This window comes from Colias croceus, chromosome 28, assembly GCF_905220415.1.
Source record: "Colias croceus chromosome 28, ilColCroc2.1".
Classification (NCBI taxonomy): domain Eukaryota; kingdom Metazoa; phylum Arthropoda; class Insecta; order Lepidoptera; family Pieridae; genus Colias; species Colias croceus.
Genome location: NC_059564.1, coordinates 5,710,072 through 5,732,267, shown reverse-complemented (window position 1 = coordinate 5,732,267; position 22,196 = coordinate 5,710,072). Strand labels below are relative to the sequence as shown.

Below are 22,196 nucleotides of genomic sequence, written 5' to 3'. Positions count from 1 at the left end.
AGAACAATAATCTCAGATTTTTTATTCAGTACCTATCTTATCTAGAACTATAATTATTCAGGAAAATATTTTACATAAAAAAATAGTGCGTCTAACTAAATAAAATACTGAAAACGTCTTATTTAATTTACATGAAAAGTGTTAAATATGATTTATTAATTGGTAACATTGACTAACTTTTTTTTTGTAATTTGTATTTGATAATTCTGTCATAAAATGGCGGCGACTATACGTGAACGGTGAAGTTTATTTACGTTAAAATTACTTAATTAGTTCATTTTGTTGATAATCGTGTGAAGTTTATAGTTCTCGTGAAAGTGTGGTGAAAGTGCGTTGAATCGAGCCCTACGTTCAGGCTTTCAAAACGTTTTACTGAAAATTATGTGCACGGACAGTTTTGTTTTAGATAAGTACATAAAAATATGTAATATTACAATATGTGAAAGCATTTAAAAAATAAAGAACTAATTTCTTTTATTGTCGTTTTCTTCATTATCCTTAGTAAGTACTTTAATTTGTTTTAAGAAATTTGACTGAATTATACCTATTTAGCACTTCCAAATATCTCATTTTTAAAGACTCCGTATTTATATTCATCTATTGAAACTAATATAAATACTAATTATATAAGCTAATTATCTTGTAATTATTACAACTGAAAAGTTTTTTTTTAAATCACCTAAATCTTTAAAAACCATCCATTTTGTAATCATTTAGATCTTTGTCTTATTTCTAAAATGTTGAAAATAAATGATAATAAATCAGTTGTAGGTATTCTCTGAAACAATATCGCTCTCCTATTTCAATAACGACGCAAATATAATATGTGAGCATTTATTCCAGGCACATATTATTTTTGCCTGAAATGATTATTCAAATTAAATTGCGTCGTTATTTATAGAAGAGTAGTGATAAAAAAATATACCTACTACCTATGTATATTAACGTATATATGTATGTAGGTATATGGAATTAGTTCTAACCCCAAAATCCAGAGGGCTCATTGTCGCCAGTCAAAGTCAAATAGGTTGGCCTTCATATGCTTCAAGAGGGCTCTCTATGCCCTATTATACATTATACTCTTTGTTGTAGTGACTGAGAAATAAACCATTACTTGTTGTCAACTGTCAATATTTTCAAATACATCTAATAAAATTCCGGTTTGTCCCGGGCAGAGCAAGGAAAAACCCTATATCCAAATCCAACAATTTATTCAGTTGTTTTACAACCAAAACAATAATAAGTTATGTGCGGAGTAATATACGTAATTTTCTATTTTCATAAGTGGTAGCCGTAAAATGAAACGCCGTAAATTAATAATCTGTGAGATTTTATTCACTATTTTGACATTTCATCTTGAGCTGTCCGTGTTCATGTCGAGAGCTCCGTGGTAACGATGTCTTCGTTTAGTATAAACTTGTTATTGTGTTCAGTTTTGTGTATTTTAGTGAATACGAGTACACAGCAATCAGTACATAGACGATTTGAATATAAATATTCGTTCAAGCCGCCGTACTTAGCGCAAAAAGATGGTTCGGTGCCGTTTTGGGAGTATGGAGGAAGTAAGTACATTTTCTGTACATTATCAATACTTTTTCGACTATTTTAGTGTATTGGCTTATTAACTGAATATTTCTTTAGGTAATAAAATATGTTTTTCACTTATAATAGGGCGTTTTTATTAATTACATGGCTTGTTGTTACGGTACATCACATCTGACAAAGACACGTCAGAAGAATCTGTCAAATTGGAAAGGGATGGATGTATTGTATTTCGCATATGCGTGACAAAGAAAAGAGATACGTGTCAAATCTTGTTTGCGCTTCCACGACGGCAAAGATCGTGGATTCAAGTTTTTTGGAATGCGTTTTATCGTTTTCATGAATTAAAATATTAACTTGTCTCATTATAAATGTTGCTAAATTTTATTACAGTATCTAGAATTTAAATTACTATAAATGGCAGTGATTTTTAGGTATAGGTAATAATACATATTCATAGTAGATGATAATTAATAGCCTTTTTGGGTATCTAGTCAATTAGACTAAATTTGTGGATGAATTTTTTTGGCGGAAATTGCAGAATTTTTATTCAGTTCCATGTGTTGCTTTTGGTATGGGTACAATTTTTTATTGATAGCTTCTAGACTTAGAGACTTAACTAAGACTTTCACAGTCTATCAGAAAATAACATGATTTTCTTTAAGAATGTAAAATATTGTCACAAAATATTATCTTTAAAAGGAAAATTTTAAATTTCATATGTTTTTTTTTAATCAATTATCAGGGTTGTAAATTAAGTAACTTGAGTAGCTTATATACATTTAAAATATTCAAATGATATTTCAAATGATAAGATAAACGGCACACTTTATTAATTTATGAATATTATATGACATTATCATAACAATAAAATATAATATAATGTTATCAAGATTTAAAAAATGATACATTTTTAATAAGTCATTTGACTTCTTGACTTTAGAAAAGGAGAGTGCATTTTATCTACCTCTTATTAATATTCATACAACTCTATACTAATATTATGAAGTTGAAGAGTTTCTTTGTTTGAACACACTAATCTTAGGAACTGGTCCAATTAAAAAAAATCTTTCGGTGGTAGATAGCCAATTTATCAAGGCTAAAGACTATATTATATAATTATGCTACGACCAACAGAAGCCGGAGCGAGCGAAGCATTGCGGTTGAAATCGCGAAGTGCAGCTAGTTTAAAATAAAAATAATTTTAATTAGTCGAGTTATAGAAGAGAAAGCCTACAATATTAATGCAATATAATAATTACTGTATACAACATTATTTAATATTCTTAAATATTATTAATAAAATATTTTTAACAAAGCACATTTTTGTAAGTCATTGTGAATTTTAGTTTTAGCAGATATTAACTTTCACCAGTCCAAACTAGCTAATACATTATTGTATTTGTGAAAATATTATGTGTAAATTTTACATGAAAATATATGTATTTGACTTGTTTAAATGGAAATAGTAACTCACTCTGGTTCGGTTTTGCTGTTATAGGAAAATAAATTTAATTTTACAATAGTAAGTTTGAGTAAGTAGTGTGGATGTTAAGATAAAAATTTATTTCATAATATCAGTGATAATTTTTATTCCATTGAATCAGTTTTTAGTTTCAAATGTTAGTTATGCTAAAAAAGTAAAAAAATATGATTTTTACCTCTTTCACGGTAGTAGCTACTGAGTTATTGCAAAATTTAATCTATTTTTTGTTTGTTCGAATGCGCTAATCTCGGGAACTACTGGTCTGATTTGAAAAATTATTTTTGTGTTGGATAGCCAATTTATCGCGAATGGCTATAGGGTATATCATCTCGCTAAGACCAACAGGAGCGGAGCACTGCTGGTGAAACAGCGGAGCACAGCTAGTTATATTATAGCAACTGAACAAAACCGGACCAAGATACAAATATACTTTTATTAATAAGACAATTTTCACAATAACTATTCAATATAATAAAAACAATATTAACTAGAAGTGAACCATGACAAAAGTAATTAAAATAATTTATTCTTTACATGGTATTTAAAAAACTAGATATTGGTTACATTAAAAAACATTTTTTTTTGTTCGCCAATTTTAAGCCAAGTTTTCCTTATAAAATTCGTTACTTGTTAATTATTAAATGAATGTCGATTTCCGAGATGCCCAGAAGTAAGCAGACATACAGACAAATATTTAAAACATTGGCTTTAGCACTCAGGAATCACATACATATTCAATGGTGAAAGAATTATCGAAATCAGCACAATTATTCCAGACATTAGTGCATTCAAACATACTCTTGATCTATCTTACTAATATAGATATAGAAATACAAACTGAAATTTTAAATTCAATGTACAACATATTCACAAGTCGCATTAAGGTGATAGTTACACATTTAAAAGTAATAAAATGAATGTTTTCATCAACTTTTAATAACCTCTGTGTTATGTTTTAGATTAATTTATACACTACTCTCTTTTCGTAAGGTTGATTTTTGATTGAAGCAAATTAGTTCCTTATCAAATCATTTTGATTCGCAACCGTTGAGTTGCGTTATGCATCAGTTTGCGATTTTTGTCTCTTTTCGATATAGAGGAAGGAAATTGGATGTATTTAAGATTTACTTAATTTTATCTAGGAACACTGAATCATCATTAGGGTTCCGTAGCCAAAATGGCAAAAACGGAACCCTTATAGTTTCGTCATGTCCGTCTGTCCGTCTGTCACAGCCGATTTACTCGGAAACTATAAGTACTACAGTGATGAAATTTGATGGGAATATGTGTTGTATGAACCGCTACAAAAATATGACACTAAATAGTAAAAAAAAGAATTGGGGGTGGGGCCCCCCATACATGTAACTGAGGGATGAAATTTTTTTTTTCGATGTACATACCCGTGTGGGGTATCAATGGAAAGGTCTTTTAAAATGATATAAAGTTTTCTAAAAAACATTTTTCTTAAAGTGAACGGTTTTTGAGATATCAGCTCTCAAAGTCGTAAAAAGTATGTCCCCCCCCCTCTATTTTTATAACTACGGGGTATAAAATTCTAAAAAAAATAGAGGTGATGCATGCTAATTAACTCTTTCAACGATTTTTGGTTTGATCAAAGTATCTCTTATAGTTTTTGAGATAGGTTGATTTAACTGTAATTTTGGTTAAGTTATTGTGCTTACACTGAAAACGATGGCTGAACCTTATAAGATAGATAAAAAAATATACTACTAAGTTTATTATATTTGCTGCTACGGAACCCTTTGTGCGCGAGCCCGACTCGCACTTGGCCGGTTTTTTTTTTGTCATTTTTGCAAAAAGGGGTGCATAGAATGAGTTGGCAATTAGATCTCTTCCTAGATAAATGGTCAATAGTTATCTACTATATAAAAATAAGTTGGGTTTTCCTTCCTGACGCTATAACTCCAGAATGCACGAACCGATTTCCACGGTTTTGCATTCGTTGGAAATATCTCGGGCTCCGTGAGGTTTATAGCAAAGAAATTGTGTCTCTGGTGGCGAAACGGAGTTCGCCCGGTTTGCTAGTAACTTATATAACTATTTAATGTTAGGTGAATTCCTCAAAATACTTCGATACTGTTTAAAAATTACCAGCCGAGTTTTTTATAAGGCAGGAATAATATAATTCTTATGCAATAATCCGTATCACATATAGAGACATAAAAAATAAGACCTGTATTGAAATTAGATACATATGGCACTTATGTAAATTTAAAACTATAATTTGTATTAGAATAAAGAAAATAAACATTATAAATATTTAAATTATGACATTTTTTAATGAATTTCTGGTAACATTTAAAATTTAGCAGCCAAGATGCATGCGCTGTGGAAAATTTTGCAAAGTTGTGTTTTTAAATACTTATTGATAAAATAATTTTATTGTATAATATTATTAATGTTGTTTTTAGGCACGCGTCAATATTCAAGTTTGTTTTTTTGTTAATTAAATAAAAGCATTTAAAACGAATCTATAATATGAGTTTAAAAATTAAAAATTATTTTATTCTAAACAGCAACATGGCTCATTTCTCATTTAAATAAATTTTTTTTCGCTCAGTCTGCCAACTGATAGCCTAATTATTATTAGTTGATACTAAATGCTAAAATATATATTATGTTGCCATTTTATATTATAATATGTTGTAATACTGACATGATTTAAAAGAGCAACTATGAAGTTTCTTGTCGGTTCTTCTTCTTCTCCTTCTTCTCCATAGATACTGCTTTCCGATTTGGTGGTACATAAATGTTAAAAATTTGTAATGACGATTCAAACTTGCTTCTAAAAGAAGTCTAATTGAATAAATAAATGTTTGTGTTTATATTAAGGTCATAATAAGTTGTTGTCTTCCTCGAACATTATAATATTATGTAAAGTTTTAATCCTAGTTTGAAGGTTAAGGTCTAGGATATATTATAGTATATACATATACGAAATCCTTTTCAATTAAAAAAAAAACAATCCTGATGATTACAACGACATGACACCTCATAAATTAAAATCCGTGCAGCGGTTTGGACTGTAGGGTGTGCCAAATTACACAAATACGTATACAATCGAAAATTACCTCTTTCTTTAGTAATCGGGTAAAATATTAATTAAGAATTCATGTATGCTATGTTTATATAACTTTTCTTGCAAAGATAACATGATATCTCATCTCCTTTAATTACACCGCCGGGTCATGAATCGTAACATAATATTTATGTTCGTGGTATCGTGAGTAAATACGCGGCATGCATCGATGCACCGCTCTGATAGAGTGACCTCTACAAGATAAAGTTTAGACCAATAAATATACCTTTGAATATCTTGACCTACATATTGATAGCCGATTTATGTGTATTTTTTATGTAATGCGGCGATTATTTATGTGGTTTGCACTTTTAGGTCGTTCAAATAGTGCGTATGATTTTTAAGCACAGTATTTAGTACTCAACATTTTTTTAATTTGAGAATTCAGATCTTCTAACTTTGCGACATAGGTACAAAGAATAAAAATACCTTAAACAATTCTTATCATCAATTCATCAAGATCAAGACGCGTAAGTCACGAAGCGTATAACGCGGAGCAATGCGGGTAAAACTGCGGGGCAAAGCCAATACTTTAATATAATACATAGATTAAATTGAAACATAATCAATGATACATATATATAACTTGCATATAACGCTAAAATATTATTATTCTTTGAAGATTTGCCAAATTTAATTACATACTATAAAAACAAAGAAACAAGCTTTACAATATTCGTTCTGATTCCTGAACCGGTGGTAAAAAGTGAAGTCCCGTGTCCTGTTTCACTGATCGATTTTCTTTAGGGACAAGTAGGTGATCAGATCAGCCTTCTGTGTCCTACCCGACCGAGACATTTTTTTTCTTCGTCTCCACCGGGAATCGAACCCTGCAGGAACGGTGCTATGATCACGCGTCAACCACTGTACCAAGGAGGCGTACTATGAATGATGACGATTGAAAAGCACTTCCAAGTGAAATCAAATTGAGTTTGAGTGTAGAAACACACGTTCAAGACAGGCAAGCAAAAAGTTTGAGGTCGATGTATGGCGAACGTTGCAAAAAATACGCTCGTACAAATGCTAACGGGGCTATAAAGTTATATTACTGTATAATATTATCTGTTAACACGTTCAGTACGGCATCGGGTCGAAAACACCTGAAGTGAACTATTCGCGCGGGCCGGAGAGAAATTTCTATTGCTATCGCATGGGCCGGGGTAGTTTACTTTAGGATTTTTTGTAGTGAGAGTGTGACAGATATATTGACTGGTATTCTGCCACTAAATAGTACCCATAAAAGGAAAAATATTGTATCGGATCTTAAAGACCTGATACGGCCTGCAAAGAAATTTTGTCCTTGCAGGACGGATATCGGATCTAAAAGACCCGATGCCTGATAACCCGATAGCCGGCCCTTGGTGACAGGTCAGTTAATTAGTGATGTGCATAGTAATTAGACGTTGCGATATTCTATTGATATCTATTATTATATATCTAACAAAATTTTACGATTATGACGCGGCAATGGATGCCGTGGTTGAGATTTTTGATAGATAGAAAAAACATTTTTTTTAAAGAGAAAAACAAATTTTGGAAAATAGATTTTACATTTTTATAGTGATTCCAAGAACTTTTTGATTCACCCTCGTATTGTCATAACTGTTATAATGAAGCGCATACTGTTTTTGAGGTAAAAATAAATTGATTTTTTTTAATTATATAGTCGTTTCATTTGACATCACTAGCAATCATATTCACTAGTGCCGGGATCAGGTGTATAAGATCCTATAATTTTACTACAAATTTAACCTCCTTTAATGATATTTTTTTCAAAAACGGGTCTAATGTTGTTATGCAGTGATTCAATAACAATACATTTCAAGAAAGAATATTCAAAAAAGTCTTCAACTGGATGACACATTTGATTTTAATGTCAAAAGGTGTAACAGGTCCTTTCCACCTGATGCCGGCCGTAAATGAAGTTAACCAACAGGTCTTGTAAGCCCTATGCCGGCACAACGATAAGTAGCCAAAATCGGGCCCCGTCTTGAACGTGTTAAATACAAAGTAAGCGTTGCCTAGTCTCCAATAAAATAACTTAATTTAAAAATGTAAGTAGGTATTACCATAGTAATACCTACTACTACTATTATAAAGATACTACCTAGCTTTCGCCCGCGTAGTCAAAGGAAAACTCGCATAGATCCCGTTTCCGTGGGATTTTTTGGATAAAAACTGTCCTATTCCTATGTGTATTCCTAATCCAACCCCCTTACCCTAGATCTGTGTAAATATCATAAAAATCGGTTCAGCACATTTCACGTGAACTCGTAACAGACAAACAAACATAGAAACTTATTAAATAGGTATATTGAATAGTTTTTTATAATAATTGCGGACTCTTCAGGGTCTGGTATTTCAAAAATTTATAGCTATTCGAAATTAAACACAATTCGTGGCATAGACTATATTTTTTTATTTAAATCCGGGTTAACCCAGGCAGAGCCGGGGCGAGCGGCAAGTATCATTCAATGAGCAATTTCTTAATTAAATATTGGTTATCTACCTTAAACACAACCATTTAATACAGTGTAATAACATTTTTTATTTAATTATATTTCATGTGTTCAAAAATTGTATTTAATCTTATCATATACTATTGCCGTGTAGATTATTATCATGGAAAAGTGTATAGCCACTGAATTGGGAGATACTTTATCGATATTATTATGTTTGTTTATCTGTCAGCTAGTGTTGGCTGATCCGGCTCTGATGCGGTTTTGCGTCTGCCGGTGACATTTATTTATTAGGGTCAAGTTTTATTTGAAGAAAAATTATGTGCGGATGATTAAATAAGTTTTGATAAGAAATAGTACTCCAGTCAGTCAAGACAATCAATTCACAATAATTCCAAAAGTTTTCAAACTTCGGTCAAGTGAATGGTACATTGGGACGACAATAAATCTCATTTTGCAACCTTTTGAACTTGTGTCAGGAAAATGCATGACCATACTAAATTTGTGAAAAAAACATCAAATAATTACTCAGGTGTTTTAATAATGTGCCAATTATTATTAAAGACGCTAAAATGTAGGTATACTAATTTTCAATACAACATTTTTGTATTCATTCAATATGCAAACAGCTGAACAAACAAGACGAGACACTCAACAAACTAAAGACAATTTAATTATATTAAAATGATAATTTAAATGAAATGAATTGTACTTCCTTTTTTTTGAAATAAATTTATCGTTTCCTCTGTGATTATTGAAAAATTTAAACGAATGAATAAACAGTCAGATGCCACTGATTCAAAAGGCAATTTGTCTACAGAATCCTCCAAAAATATGCAATCCTCTAATAATAATTTTCAATATGTACTTTGGATATTTTATTTTTTAACTTAATAGCATTTAATTCTACTAAGATAAAAATTCAAACGTTTGTCAACATGTAACAACTAAAAACTGTTTTGCAAGCAACTATGTAAAAGGTCTTTTAGGTCTGATACTCACATGTTATGTGGCGTGTTTACAGACTACATCTTCGCTTACCTGCTGAACGAAGCAACGAGAACGTGCCATGCTTCCCTATTGTTCATACAAAAAGGTCCATAATTACTAACTTATGTGTTACATTACAGACGCAATAGCGTCCGGCGAAAGCGTCCGACTCGCACCGTCACTGCGCAGCCAGAAGGGTGCGATATGGACGAAGCAGCCGATCAACTTCGACTGGTGGGAAGTGGACGTGATGTTCAAGATCACGGGTAGAGGCAGGATAGGGGCTGACGGTTTGGTAAGTAGCTTTTGAAATAAAGAAAAAGTGTTAATATATTGCCACAATAATTTAATGATTTAAAAATTTTGGACGATGTAAAAGACTCTGGGTTATGTCAGATTCCTACTTTTCCAATCTGTACGGAACTTTTGATACAATTGTGATAAAACGTGCTTAGAACTAAAGTTGTTATATAAAACAGTAAAAAAAGAAAGTCTTAATATACAGATAGATGCTAAATTGACCTTAAACAAAAACCGAACAGTAAAGAGATTGTGCTAATTTAATATTATCACTTTGGTATTTTATGTTGACATTACTCTCTATTTTATAAATATGTTGTAAAAGAAACCTCTTCACTTCACCATCGATCAATTTCATTCTTTACCACTAAATTATTAACTTACCATATAACTTGTCTCCCAGGCGTTCTGGTACACAAGCCAGCGTGGCGACTACACGGGAGACGTGTTCGGTTCGTCAGACCGCTGGAACGGTCTGGGCGTCATATTCGACTCGTTCGACAATGACAACAAGCACAACAACCCCTACATCATGGCCATGATCAATGATGGCACGAAGAACTTTGACCATAAGAGGTGAGGGAGACACTTTTTGTGGGTGGTTTATAAACACAGTAATAGATGAACTTTATAATAAACTTTGTAATAAGATAAACATGTGCTGTCTTATACAAATATCTATGTACTAGCTTTCCACCCGCGGCATCGCCGCGCAGTCAAAGAAAAACCCGCAAAGTTCCCGTTCCCGTGGGATTTCCGGGATAAAACCTATCCTATGTCCTTTCTCGGGTATCAAAATATGTATCTCTATATCAAATTTCATGCAAATTGGTTCAGTAGTTAAGGCGTGATTGAGTAACAGACAGACAGACAGAGTTACTTTCGCATTTATAATATTAGTATCGATTAACCAGTCACTTGCAAATTAAAAAATAAAATATCATAGATTTTTCTTTATACAGGTCCTTTTCGTAAACATGTACTATCAATTTGAAATAGTTACTTATTATCTTCCTGTTTACCTTCTAGCTAGACAATAAGATTTTTTAAAAACTTTATTATCTTTGAAAAGATATACAGTTTCTTTATAATATGTATTATCCATATAAAATATTCATAAACTTCCTCTTACTTTCAGTGACGGCTCAACACAACTTCTATCAGGGTGTCTACGAGACTTCCGTAACAAGCCGTTCCCAACTCGCGCCAGGATAGAGTACTATCAGAACACGCTCACCGTGTACTTCCATAATGGTGAGTTATGTCATGACGTGTAGTGACGTGAAATGTTTCATTTGTTCTACACATAAATATGATGAATGAATGAATGAATGAATGAAACATTTATTGACAACAAAGTGATTTAATGATAATGAACTTTGAATGTTGTAAATATATTCTTGAATCTATAATATGATATAATTATGGGAATCAAAAGTTTACTTAAATCCATACTAATAATATAAATGCGAAAGTAACTCTGTCTGTCTGTTACTCAATCACGCCTAAACTACTGAACCAATTTTCATGAAGTTTGGTATGGAGATATTTTGATCCCCGAGATAGGACATAGGCTACTTTTTATCCCGGGAAAATGACGCAATACCGGAAATCCCACGGGAACGGGAACTTCTTTTATTGCGCGGGCGATGCCGCGGGTGGAAAGCTAGTATTTATATAAATTATCCATATGTACGAACAAAAACAATGAAACATTGTATCAATAATCTTCAATTTTCAAGTTTCTCCAAACTTCTAATATTTATAATAAACCGCAGGTCTGACAAACAACGAAGCGGACTACGAGCTATGTTTCCGCGCCGAGAACGTGGTGTTGCCCCGAGGGGGATACTTCGGTCTGTCAGCCGCGACCGGCGGTCTGGCTGACGACCACGACGTGATACACTTGCTGACCAGCTCGCTGCACAGCGACCAGCAGACCGGTTAGTGACATACACACATACATACAAACATACGAGAACGTGGTGTTGCCCCGAGGGGGATACTTCGGTCTGTCAGCCGCGACCGGCGGTCTGGCTGACGACCACGACGTGATACACTTGCTGACCAGCTCGCTGCACAGCGACCAGCAGACCGGTTAGTGACATACACACATACATACAACCATACGAGAACGTGGTGTTGCCCCGAGGGGGATACTTCGGTCTGTCAGCCGCGACCGGCGGTCTGGCTGACGACCACGACGTGATACACTTGCTGACCAGCTCGCTGCACAGCGACCAGCAGACCGGTTAGTGACATACACACATACATACAAACATACGAGAACGTGGTGTTGCCCCGAGGGGGATACTTCGGTCTGTCAGCCGCGACCGGCGGTCTGGCTGACGACCACGACGTGATACACTTGCTGACCAGCTCGCTGCACAGCGACCAGCAGACCGGTTAGTGACATACACACATACATACAAACATACGAGAACGTGGTGTTGCCCCGAGGGGGATACTTCGGTCTGTCAGCCGCGACCGGCGGTCTGGCTGACGACCACGACGTGATACACTTGCTGACCAGCTCGCTGCACAGCGACCAGCAGACCGGTTAGTGACATACACACATACATACAAACATACGAGAACGTGGTGTTGCCCCGAGGGGGATACTTCGGTCTGTCAGCCGCGACCGGCGGTCTGGCTGACGACCACGACGTGATACACTTGCTGACCAGCTCGCTGCACAGCGACCAGCAGACCGGTTAGTGACATACACACATACATACAAACATACGAGAACGTGGTGTTGCCCCGAGGGGGATACTTCGGTCTGTCAGCCGCGACCGGCGGTCTGGCTGACGACCACGACGTGATACACTTGCTGACCAGCTCGCTGCACAGCGACCAGCAGACCGGTTAGTGACATACACACATACATACAAACATACGAGAACGTGGTGTTGCCCCGAGTGGGATACTTCGGTCTGTCAGCCGCGACCGGCGGTCTGGCTGACGACCACGACGTGATACACTTGCTGACCAGCTCGCTGCACAGCGACCAGCAGACCGGTTAGTGACATACACACATACATACAAACATACGAGAACGTGGTGTTGCCCCGAGGGGGATACTTCGGTCTGTCAGCCGCGACCGGCGGTCTGGCTGACGACCACGACGTGATACACTTGCTGACCAGCTCGCTGCACAGCGACCAGCAGACCGGTTAGTGACATACACACATACATACAAACATACGAGAACGTGGTGTTGCCCCGAGGGGGATACTTCGGTCTGTCAGCCGCGACCGGCGGTCTGGCTGACGACCACGACGTGATACACTTGCTGACCAGCTCGCTGCACAGCGACCAGCAGACCGGTTAGTGACATACACACATACATACATACAAACATACATAGTGATATAGGCACATAAGTAATCACTTACGCATGTTGTTATAATAATATGTATAAGTACATAGTTACGTAATACACATACTTATGCATAATTATTCATTTAAAAGTTCTCTGAAGCGTCAAAATACAGAAAAATATTGAAAAGATTCAAAGATACCAAAATTGTCGCCCTACTAATAACCTTCTGTAGGCTATTAGTATAGATTTCATGCTTTAGCTACCTTCATTATTTCAAATTTCCACACATACATACATATAGTGTGGAAATTCGCTTCACGGTTTCTCCCGTGTGGCTCCGCTCCTGTTGGTCTTAGCGTAATGATATATAGCCTATAGCCTTTTTCGATAAATGGGCTATCTAAAACCGAAATAATTTTTCAAATCGGACCAGCAGTTCCTGAGATTAGCGCGTTCAAACATACATACAAACAAACTCTTCAGCTTTATAATATTAGTATAGATTAAAGTAATCAAAAAGTGTACATCCCACATTAATATATAGATTGATACCACCAGGAGGTCAACAAATAAGCAGCGACGACCAACAGAAGCTGTCGCAGGAGTACCAAGAGTATCAGCGCAAGCTCGAACAGCAGAAGGAGGAGTATAGGAAGGAACATCCCGGAGAGGTAATAATTTTTTTTAATTAAATTCTACTCTTTGCAAAGTTTAAGTGAACTACCCACATTTGTTTATAGATATTGAGGAAGGAACATACCGGCTTTAAAAATCGATTTTTAGTATTATAATTATTTATTTTTATAGAAGGGCAGGTGGGTCACTTAATAAGGCGATCACGAAGTTAGAATTATTAAAATATAGTTTTACAAAGTTTTAACATACTACCCACATTTATTTATAGATATTGCATTTCTTTGTGATTTTTTTTTGGAATTGGAAGAGTAACATTACGCTTTTTTTCAATTATTTCAATTAATATCTACTTTATTGTCGTTACTGCGTTATTATCAATATTTTTCCTATTTTCTCAATAACAGTATTTTCTCCGTTTCTTACTTTAGTAACTACCCTCAGCAAATCATCAAATTAACGACGTTAGAAGCCATTTTAAACGAAAAAATAACCGCAATTAAAGGCCGAAAAAACTACGTTATGTATAAAATTATTCTCTCTTACGAGATTTTTAACCGACTTCAAAAAAAAGGAGGAGGTTATCAATTCGGCCGGTATGTTTTTTTTTATGTATGTACACCGATTACTCCGAGGTTTCCGTGAGGATTTACGTGATTATTTTTTTGTTCGATGCGGGATGGTGTCGAATTGGTCCCATAAAAATTTTATTCGGATAGGCCCAGTAGTTTTTATTTTATGAGCATTTTTGTCTGTATTTGTAAATGTTGCAAACGTGCAAGTTTGAAGTCTGTTGTTTTTTTTTAACTCCACTTGTAACGGCAATAAACCCCATTTAAACCCGGTTTTAATTGCAGCTTCGGGACAAGGACGAGATGGACGACTGGTTCGAGTCGGACGGTCAGAGAGAGTTGAGGCAGATCTTCCAGAGTCTCTCTCATATACAGGACGTCACTAGAGACCTGCATAAGAAAGTTGACGAGGTAAGTGGAATACAAATAAATATACTTAGTTAAAAAAATCGCTTTAAATCCATAATATTTTTGTGTTGTCACCGATTCTTTATTTCCCATTATAACGAAAAGAGGTAATGTGCTCGTCATACAAACGTTTAAAAAGCTTACCCATCTATTTAATTCAACCGATACACACAATAATACAATTTTATAACCATCACCACTTTACAATCTCATCACTTCCGGCCCATCATGTTCCAGGTGATCGGCAAGCAAATGAACTCGCTGTCAATGTTAACAGCAGTGTACAGCCAAGCGCAGGGACAGCCGATGGCCGCGCCCGGTCAGCAAGTGCAGGTGAATATAACTAATATATATTTTTAACTTATAATATTTATTTTTAACTAGCGGTCCGCCCCGGCTTCGCCCGTGCTACATATTTACGTTTTCTCTGCATAAGAACCATCCTCGTACTTTAAGGAATATAATAAAAAAAATAATTATCGAAATCGGTTCAGCTGTTCACACGTGATGCCGTGACAACGCGAAACGGGTTTCATTTTTATATATGTAGATAAATTATTATTTACTAGCTTTCCGCCCGCGGCTTTGCCCGCATTTTCAAAGAAATACTCGCAAAGTTCTTGTTCCTCTGGGAATTTCGGCATGAAAACTATCCTATGCCCCGCGGTTTTACCCGCATTACTCCGCTCCTACTGGTCTTAGCGTTATGATATATAGCCTTCCTCGATAAATGGGCTATCTAACATCGAAAGAATCTTTCAAATCGGACCAGTAGTTCCTGAGATTAGCGCGTTCGAACAAATAAACTAACTCTTTAGCTTTATAATATTAGTATATAAACAATGTTTAGAAAATACACCTTGATTTTGCCCACGATAAAAGACAGAAGCTAAAGATATTTTCACATATTTATTCATTTTTTCGAGACTACCCGCATTTTCTATCACTTTCTACTTTTTTTCAATAATGCTAATAAAATATATTTTATTGTTTCCCCAAAGATGCCCGCGTTCCCGATAACCCGACACGACTGGGACGTGTTCGTGAACAACAACCAGATGACCATACAGACCATATCCGAGCTCAAGTGAGTCGCTTTTCATTAATTTTCATAATGAATTTTTAAATGTTATGTACTTACTAATTATTGTAATGGTTATTTTTCTCATTTTAAAAAAACTTCGTGTGGGTAAATTATATTTATTATAAGTACTTATAATTAAAACCTTGTAAAAGTTAAATCATATGTATCAAGTATCAGTTTGTTAAAAAATGTTCCATAAGTACGTTTTAATATTATGTATTGGATTTACCTAATATTGTATTTCAGCATCAATCTAAATCCGCACATTGGTCATATTGCAATATATTTGTAGATTTGTGTTATTTGTTTGTGTGTGTTTTTGCATATTTCTTATCGTCTTTCGCATAAAATTCTCTTGTCGTCGTATTGCTGCTTCACGGAAACAGCTTAAGCGTTTTTTTTTTTTTAATTTTTATATGAATATTCAAAGTACTTTTTAAAGTGAAACTTTTATTACATCGTCTCAAACTTTTTGGTCTGTGTAGCGCATGTCGCGTGTATGCGGCTGCCGAGTAGGTATATACCTACTCGGCACGCGACATGCGCTACACAAAGCAGTGTTCGGAACCGTTCGAACAGTTTCACTTTTACCGTGGTTTCATAAAACCACACAACATTTTTTTATATCTAAGTTAAATAGGTTGTTACCAATATTTATTAATTTTTATACTATAATCGAATATAAAGCATTTTAACACTATTACGTTTACTTAATTACATTTTTTATCCTTCTAGGGCATTCATAATCGAAGTGAACCGCAAATCGGACGCGTTGCTAGCGGGAGGGGGGGCGGTGGCTGCGGGGGGAGGGGGGGCGGCCATCAACCCGCAGTTTCTGAACGAATTGCGGGATAATGTTAACAGTGTGAAGGCTAATTTGGCGGGAGTTGCTCAGAGGTGAGGTTATTGGTCTTTTTATGTATTTGATACAGACACAAGAATACGTTAAAGAAAAAAAATAAACAGGTCAAAATATGAATTTGACATGTAATGATGCCAAAAAGGTCCCCAAAAATATTTTGTCAAAAACTGCTGATGTGCATCATTTCACATTTTCGACAGCATGAATCAATTTCGTTATTTCTATTGAATTATATTCATTAATTGATTATATTCAATAGGTAAATACCTATTGAATATAATCAATAGGTAACCTTTTGGTTGGTCCGATTTAAGTTTTTATTCAGTTCTGACTAATTGAAGGCTAGTTTAAAAAAATATATTTTAAAAGTCTCACTTATGGTTCATTAGATTGTAACACATATTGTGTTATGAAAAAAAATTATGAAATGTAATTCGAAGACTATATGCTCATTAGAAACCTCTGCTTAAATACTACCTTATTATTATAATATATAAAGCTACACTACCACTGACTGACTCACTCACTGACATCGGGTTTCTCGGAAACTACGCGGAAAGTTGGGGGGATTTCGACGTGATCGTGTAGAGGTGCGCCGAGTGACCACCGGAAAAATATTGACATCTCCAACACCCTGGACAAGAGAGTGGACCCCTGGAGGTGCGCAAAAACGGTGATACCTGGAGGGGGGGTGTCTGAACAAAAAATGCTCAGAACTGGTGGCGATTACCAGGGGAGGTGGAAAAATGGGGATTTTCGCGAAAACAAGATGGCCGCCGTACTTTGCCAAAATCACCGTTTATGAATGCTTACGTCTCAAATTTGGCACACGTGCTCTGTTCGAGCCGGCGAGTCGATCGGTGCCCCGTTCGAGTGGCTCCGGGCCCCCGTTTCCAACTTCCATACAACGTAAAATCCAACGGCCCGCGGAAACGGTGCGAGATGGGTGGGGGGTCCCCGAACTAAAAATGATCACCACCCTAGGACGCTACCAGGGAGCCATAGTGGGACGCTCAATTTTGGAATTTTTCCATTTTTGTCGCAAACATAAAAACGTAAATTTAGACGAGGTAGCGCAACGGAGAAACACACTCACACCACGTTTGTACTCGCCCAGCTCCCAGGATATCCAGAAAAATCCGAAATCTTGAACTTTCTCACAGCCCACGGAGACAGTCAACGGCCCGCGCAAACGGTAGCAGCTACATCTGGGGTGCTCAAACTAAACTTGTAGAAGACCTCGAGCAATTACCACAGATAGTGAAAAAAATTCAAAATGGCGGAAAAAATGGCCGCCGCCATACAAATTCTAAAACGGCCATCGCTGGGCCGATCACGCTGAAACTTGGCGCAAGGGCTTTAATCGAGCCTCACATTGAGTTGGCATACTCATAATCGAGTTTCCATCGCTGGTTTCCGAGTTTCATACAACGCAAAATTCGACGGCTCTCTGAAACGGCGCAAGATAGGTGGGGGGTGTAGAACTAAAAAATGATCAGGAAGATGGGGTGCTACCAGGGCAATCGAGAAATTTCAAATTGGACGTAATTTTTTTTCAAAAAATGGCCAATTTTTCAAAGCAAGATGGTGGCGCCGGTTCCGTCACGATCGGTCTGAAAATTGACTTCTGTGCTCTGATTGGTCAGATTTACAAAACTGCATACTCAGAATTTCTCTCCGACTCCCGGTTTCCATTTTCCATACATCACGAAATTCAACGGCTCTCTGAACTGGTGGCACTTAGGTTGGGGTCACCAAGGTAAAAAATGTTTAAAAACTTGGTCCGCTTCCAGGCACATAAAAATTTTTGCTAAAAAGCGACATCTTTTTTTTCGAAAATTTTGTATGGAAATTTCCATAGTAGGAAGGGTAATAGGCATAGCATCGGCAAAAGACGGCACCGCGGGCTGCTTGCTGCCTCCCGGTTGACAGCCTCCCGGAGTAGAAAATATTTATTAACTTTTGAACTACCGCACGAGCCTAGCGAGCGAAGCGAGCGAGTCACGGCAGCGGCCAGCGTAAATATTCAAATAGGTAGCGAGGAGCGAAGCGACGAGCGTGTTAGGTTAACTTTTGAACTACTTACCGCACGAGCCAAGCGAGCGAAGCGAGCGAGCCGCGTCAACGGCCGGCCTAAATATTCAAATAGGTAGCGAGGAGCGAAGCGATGAGCGTGTTAGGTTAACTTTTGAACAGTTTATTATGAAAAGTCACTGCCCGCTATCGATAAGACGTTTCAAAAATTTAACAATATTTGAATAAGTAATTTATAAGCAGTTTAGTTAAAGAGGAGCGAAGCGACGAGCGTGTAATGTAACTTTTGAACTACCACACGAGCCATGCGAGCGAAGCGAGCGAGTCACGGCAGCGGCCGGCCTAAATATTCAAATAGGTAGCGAGGAGCGAAGCGACGAGCGTGTTATGTTAACTTTTGAACTACCTATCGCACGAGCCAAGCGAGCGAAGCGAGCGAGTCGCGGCAGCGGCCGGCCTAAATATTCAAATAGGTAGCGAGGAGCGAAGCGACGAGCGTGTTAGGTTAACTCTTGAACAGTTTATTATGAAAAGTCACTGCCCGCTATCGATAAGACGTTTAAAAAATTTACCAATATTTGAATAAGTAATTTATAAGCAGTTTAGTTAGCGAGGAGCGAAGCGACGAGCGTGTAATGTAACTTTTGAACTACCACACGAGCCATGCGAGCGAAGCGAGCGAGTCACGGCAGCGGCCGGCCTAAATATTCAAATAGGTAGCGAGGAGCGAAGCGACGAGCGTGTTAGGTTAACTCTTGAACAGTTTATTATGAAAAGTCACTGCCCGCTATCGATAAGACGTTTAAAAAATTTACCAATATTTGAATAAGTAATTTATAAGCAGTTTAGTTAGCGAGGAGCGAAGCGACGAGCGTGTAATGTAACTTTTGAACTACCACACGAGCCATGCGAGCGAAGCGAGCGAGTCACGGCAGCGGCCGGCCTAAATATTCAAATAGGTAGCGAGGAGCGAAGCGACGAGCGTGTTATGTTAACTTTTGAACTACCTATCGCACGAGCCAAGCGAGCGAAGCGAGCGAGTCGCGGCAGCGGCCGGCCTAAATATTCAAATAGGTAGCGAGGAGCGAAGCGACGAGCGTGTTAGGTTAACTCTTGAACAGTTTATTATGAAAAGTCACTGCCCGCTATCGATAAGACGTTTCAAAAATTTAACAATATTTGAATAAGTAATTTATAAGCAGTTTCGACTGACTGTAGAATCGCTGTTAGCAGATGTTACAAATGGAAAGGAAATTCGAATGCATTTTCAAATGACTGAAGATTTCTGCCCTGGGGTGAGCCGCGAGCTGCTTGCAGCTCGCGCACCACGCACCCTCGAAGGTGGACAGCCCCCCGGAATAGAAAATTTTGAATGGGGAATTTATAAGTATTACCGACTGACTGTAGAATCGCTGTTAGGAGATGTAACAAATGGATAGGTTTGAATGCATTTTCAAATGACTGAAGATTTCTGCCCTGGGATGAGCCGCGAACTGCTTGGTGCGCGACCATGCACCCTCGAAGGTCAACCGCCCCCCGGAATAGAAAATATTTGAATTTGAAATTTATAAGCACTTCCGATTGACTGTGGAATCGCTGTTTGCAGATAATAGCATATTGACGGGTAATTTTAATGCATTTTCAAATGACTGAAGATTTCTGTCCTGGGATGCTTCGCGGGCTGCTTGCAGCCCGCGCACTACGCTCCCTCGAAGGTGGACAGCCTCCCGGAGTGGAAAATACTTGAATGGAGAATTTATAAGATTTACCGACTGACTGTGGAATCGCTGTTAGCAGATGTAACAAATGGACAGAAAATTCGAATTTATTTTCAAATGACTGCCCTATTGCTTCAACCCAGGGGCAAAAGGGGCTCGCGGGCTGCTTGCAGCCCGCGCACAACGCACCAGCTAGTTCCATAGTAATAAAGTTCAAAATCCATTTTATTACTTGACTAGAACCATAATAGATTTTTTTTGAAGTGAAACTTCTTTATCGGGGTTGGAAAAAAATTAAGTGTAACATTTTTTTCGTGACGCGTGACATTTTTCCGTTACGCGCCATCTTTTTCTTATCCCTACCACGCGTGATTCGACTTATTTCTGTAAAGTTGCATATAGTAAATTATTTTTTGTTCAAGTTTAAGTTTCACTTCTTACGTGTGTACACTAGTACACGCACACATATTTTTTATCTTTCCTTCTTTTCGTCCCCAGATTATCATCGCCCCAAGCCCCGACCAGCCCGGGGTCTTGTCCCACAGTGTCGTGTGTGGGGACGGGCATGTTGCTGACCGTGGTCGCGGGGCAGTTGGTCGTGTTGTTCCTGTATCAAATGTATAAGTGAGTATTGTGATCATTATTAATTATTTATTGTACTTGTGTCTTGTAAGGGCGCGTTTCCACTATGTCGTAACGATTAATTTATCGTTGGACGACTATTGTAAATAATAGTATCGTTCTATATGTTAATGTAGTGGCCATATCGTGATAAATGATCAATAATTTCATGAAGTGAGCAAATCTACGATATTACCACGACATTAACACCTCCATTTAAATAAATAAACCACTACACTTTAAACTACACGATTATTTATCGTCACGACAAAGTGGGAACGTGCCCTAAAGTTGATAAACATATCAAAAATAAAATCGCTATCGGGTTTCGAGTTTCTCTATCGGCTGTAGTTTAAAAAAAATAATGTAAAAAACTAATTCTAATGGTAAAAGCAATTAAAAAACAAAGTCAAGTATTTTTTATTTGAATCGTAGTCGAAAAAATCTTTCTGTGTAAATAATTTAAATACACTCTAAGTTATTTTTTGAAGTGAAATTCCTGCAGGCGCGTTGAGAATAAAATTTCACAGTCGTGTCATGGCAATACCGTCACGTGCTGGAGTAAGGCGACGATTCTTTGGTAAGATTCATCTTACCAAAGAAGTTTCACTTCTGACACGTGTGTTTTTAAAGGAATGTATTTAATAATTATATTTTATTTGTTATTTTCAGAGAAAGGAAAGAAGCACAAGCGAAAAAATTCTTCTAAGTGAGTGAGTGAGAGAACTGCTGGTTGTAAACAGAGTGATTTTATATATTTTTGTTATTTTTTGTCACAAAAATTTGGATTGTATTAAAGAAAAATTTGGAACATCTTGAAAATTTTTTGTTTTGCCGTTTTGTAAGATAATGTATGGTCCTGTGTTTGTTAGTTGTATGGTGTAATATAAATCTTATAATAAATATTATAAAACTCTTGTTTATTATTTTTTATTAACCTTCTATTAGTACAATTATTTTAAATAGGAAAATTCAATTTAGCACAATAAGAAATTGGAAAAAACTACTGCGTTAAAACATATACAACTTGAATATTTAAAATGTCATTCATTTTTTAATGAT

At 36.6% G+C, this 22,196-nt stretch overlaps 1 protein-coding gene across 1 annotated transcript; it reads left to right on the top strand.

The window, feature by feature from the left end:
• The first annotated feature begins 1,347 nt into the window (after positions 1-1,347).
• On the top strand, positions 1,348-22,052 carry LOC123703919 (protein ERGIC-53). Its single transcript, XM_045652106.1, has 12 exons — positions 1,348-1,562; positions 9,718-9,872; positions 10,281-10,453; positions 11,016-11,131; positions 11,656-11,820; positions 13,761-13,873; positions 14,693-14,818; positions 15,053-15,148; positions 15,817-15,902; positions 16,635-16,796; positions 21,012-21,137; positions 21,807-22,052. Exons 1-12 carry the CDS (start codon positions 1,397-1,399, stop codon positions 21,841-21,843), a joined length of 1,521 nt encoding a protein of 506 aa, XP_045508062.1. The 5' UTR covers positions 1,348-1,396; the 3' UTR covers positions 21,844-22,052.
• Positions 22,053-22,196: the final 144 nt, after the last annotated feature.

Coding starts and splice junctions, on each gene's coding strand:
- LOC123703919 (XM_045652106.1), top strand. CDS start 1,397: ATGTCTTCGTTTAGTATAAACTTGTTATTGTGTTCAGTTTTGTGTATT. Junction 10,454..11,015: donor AAGAACTTTGACCATAAGAG/GTGAGGGAGACA, acceptor TCTTACTTTCAG/TGACGGCTCAACACAACTTC. Junction 21,138..21,806: donor TTCCTGTATCAAATGTATAA/GTGAGTATTGTG, acceptor TGTTATTTTCAG/AGAAAGGAAAGAAGCACAAG.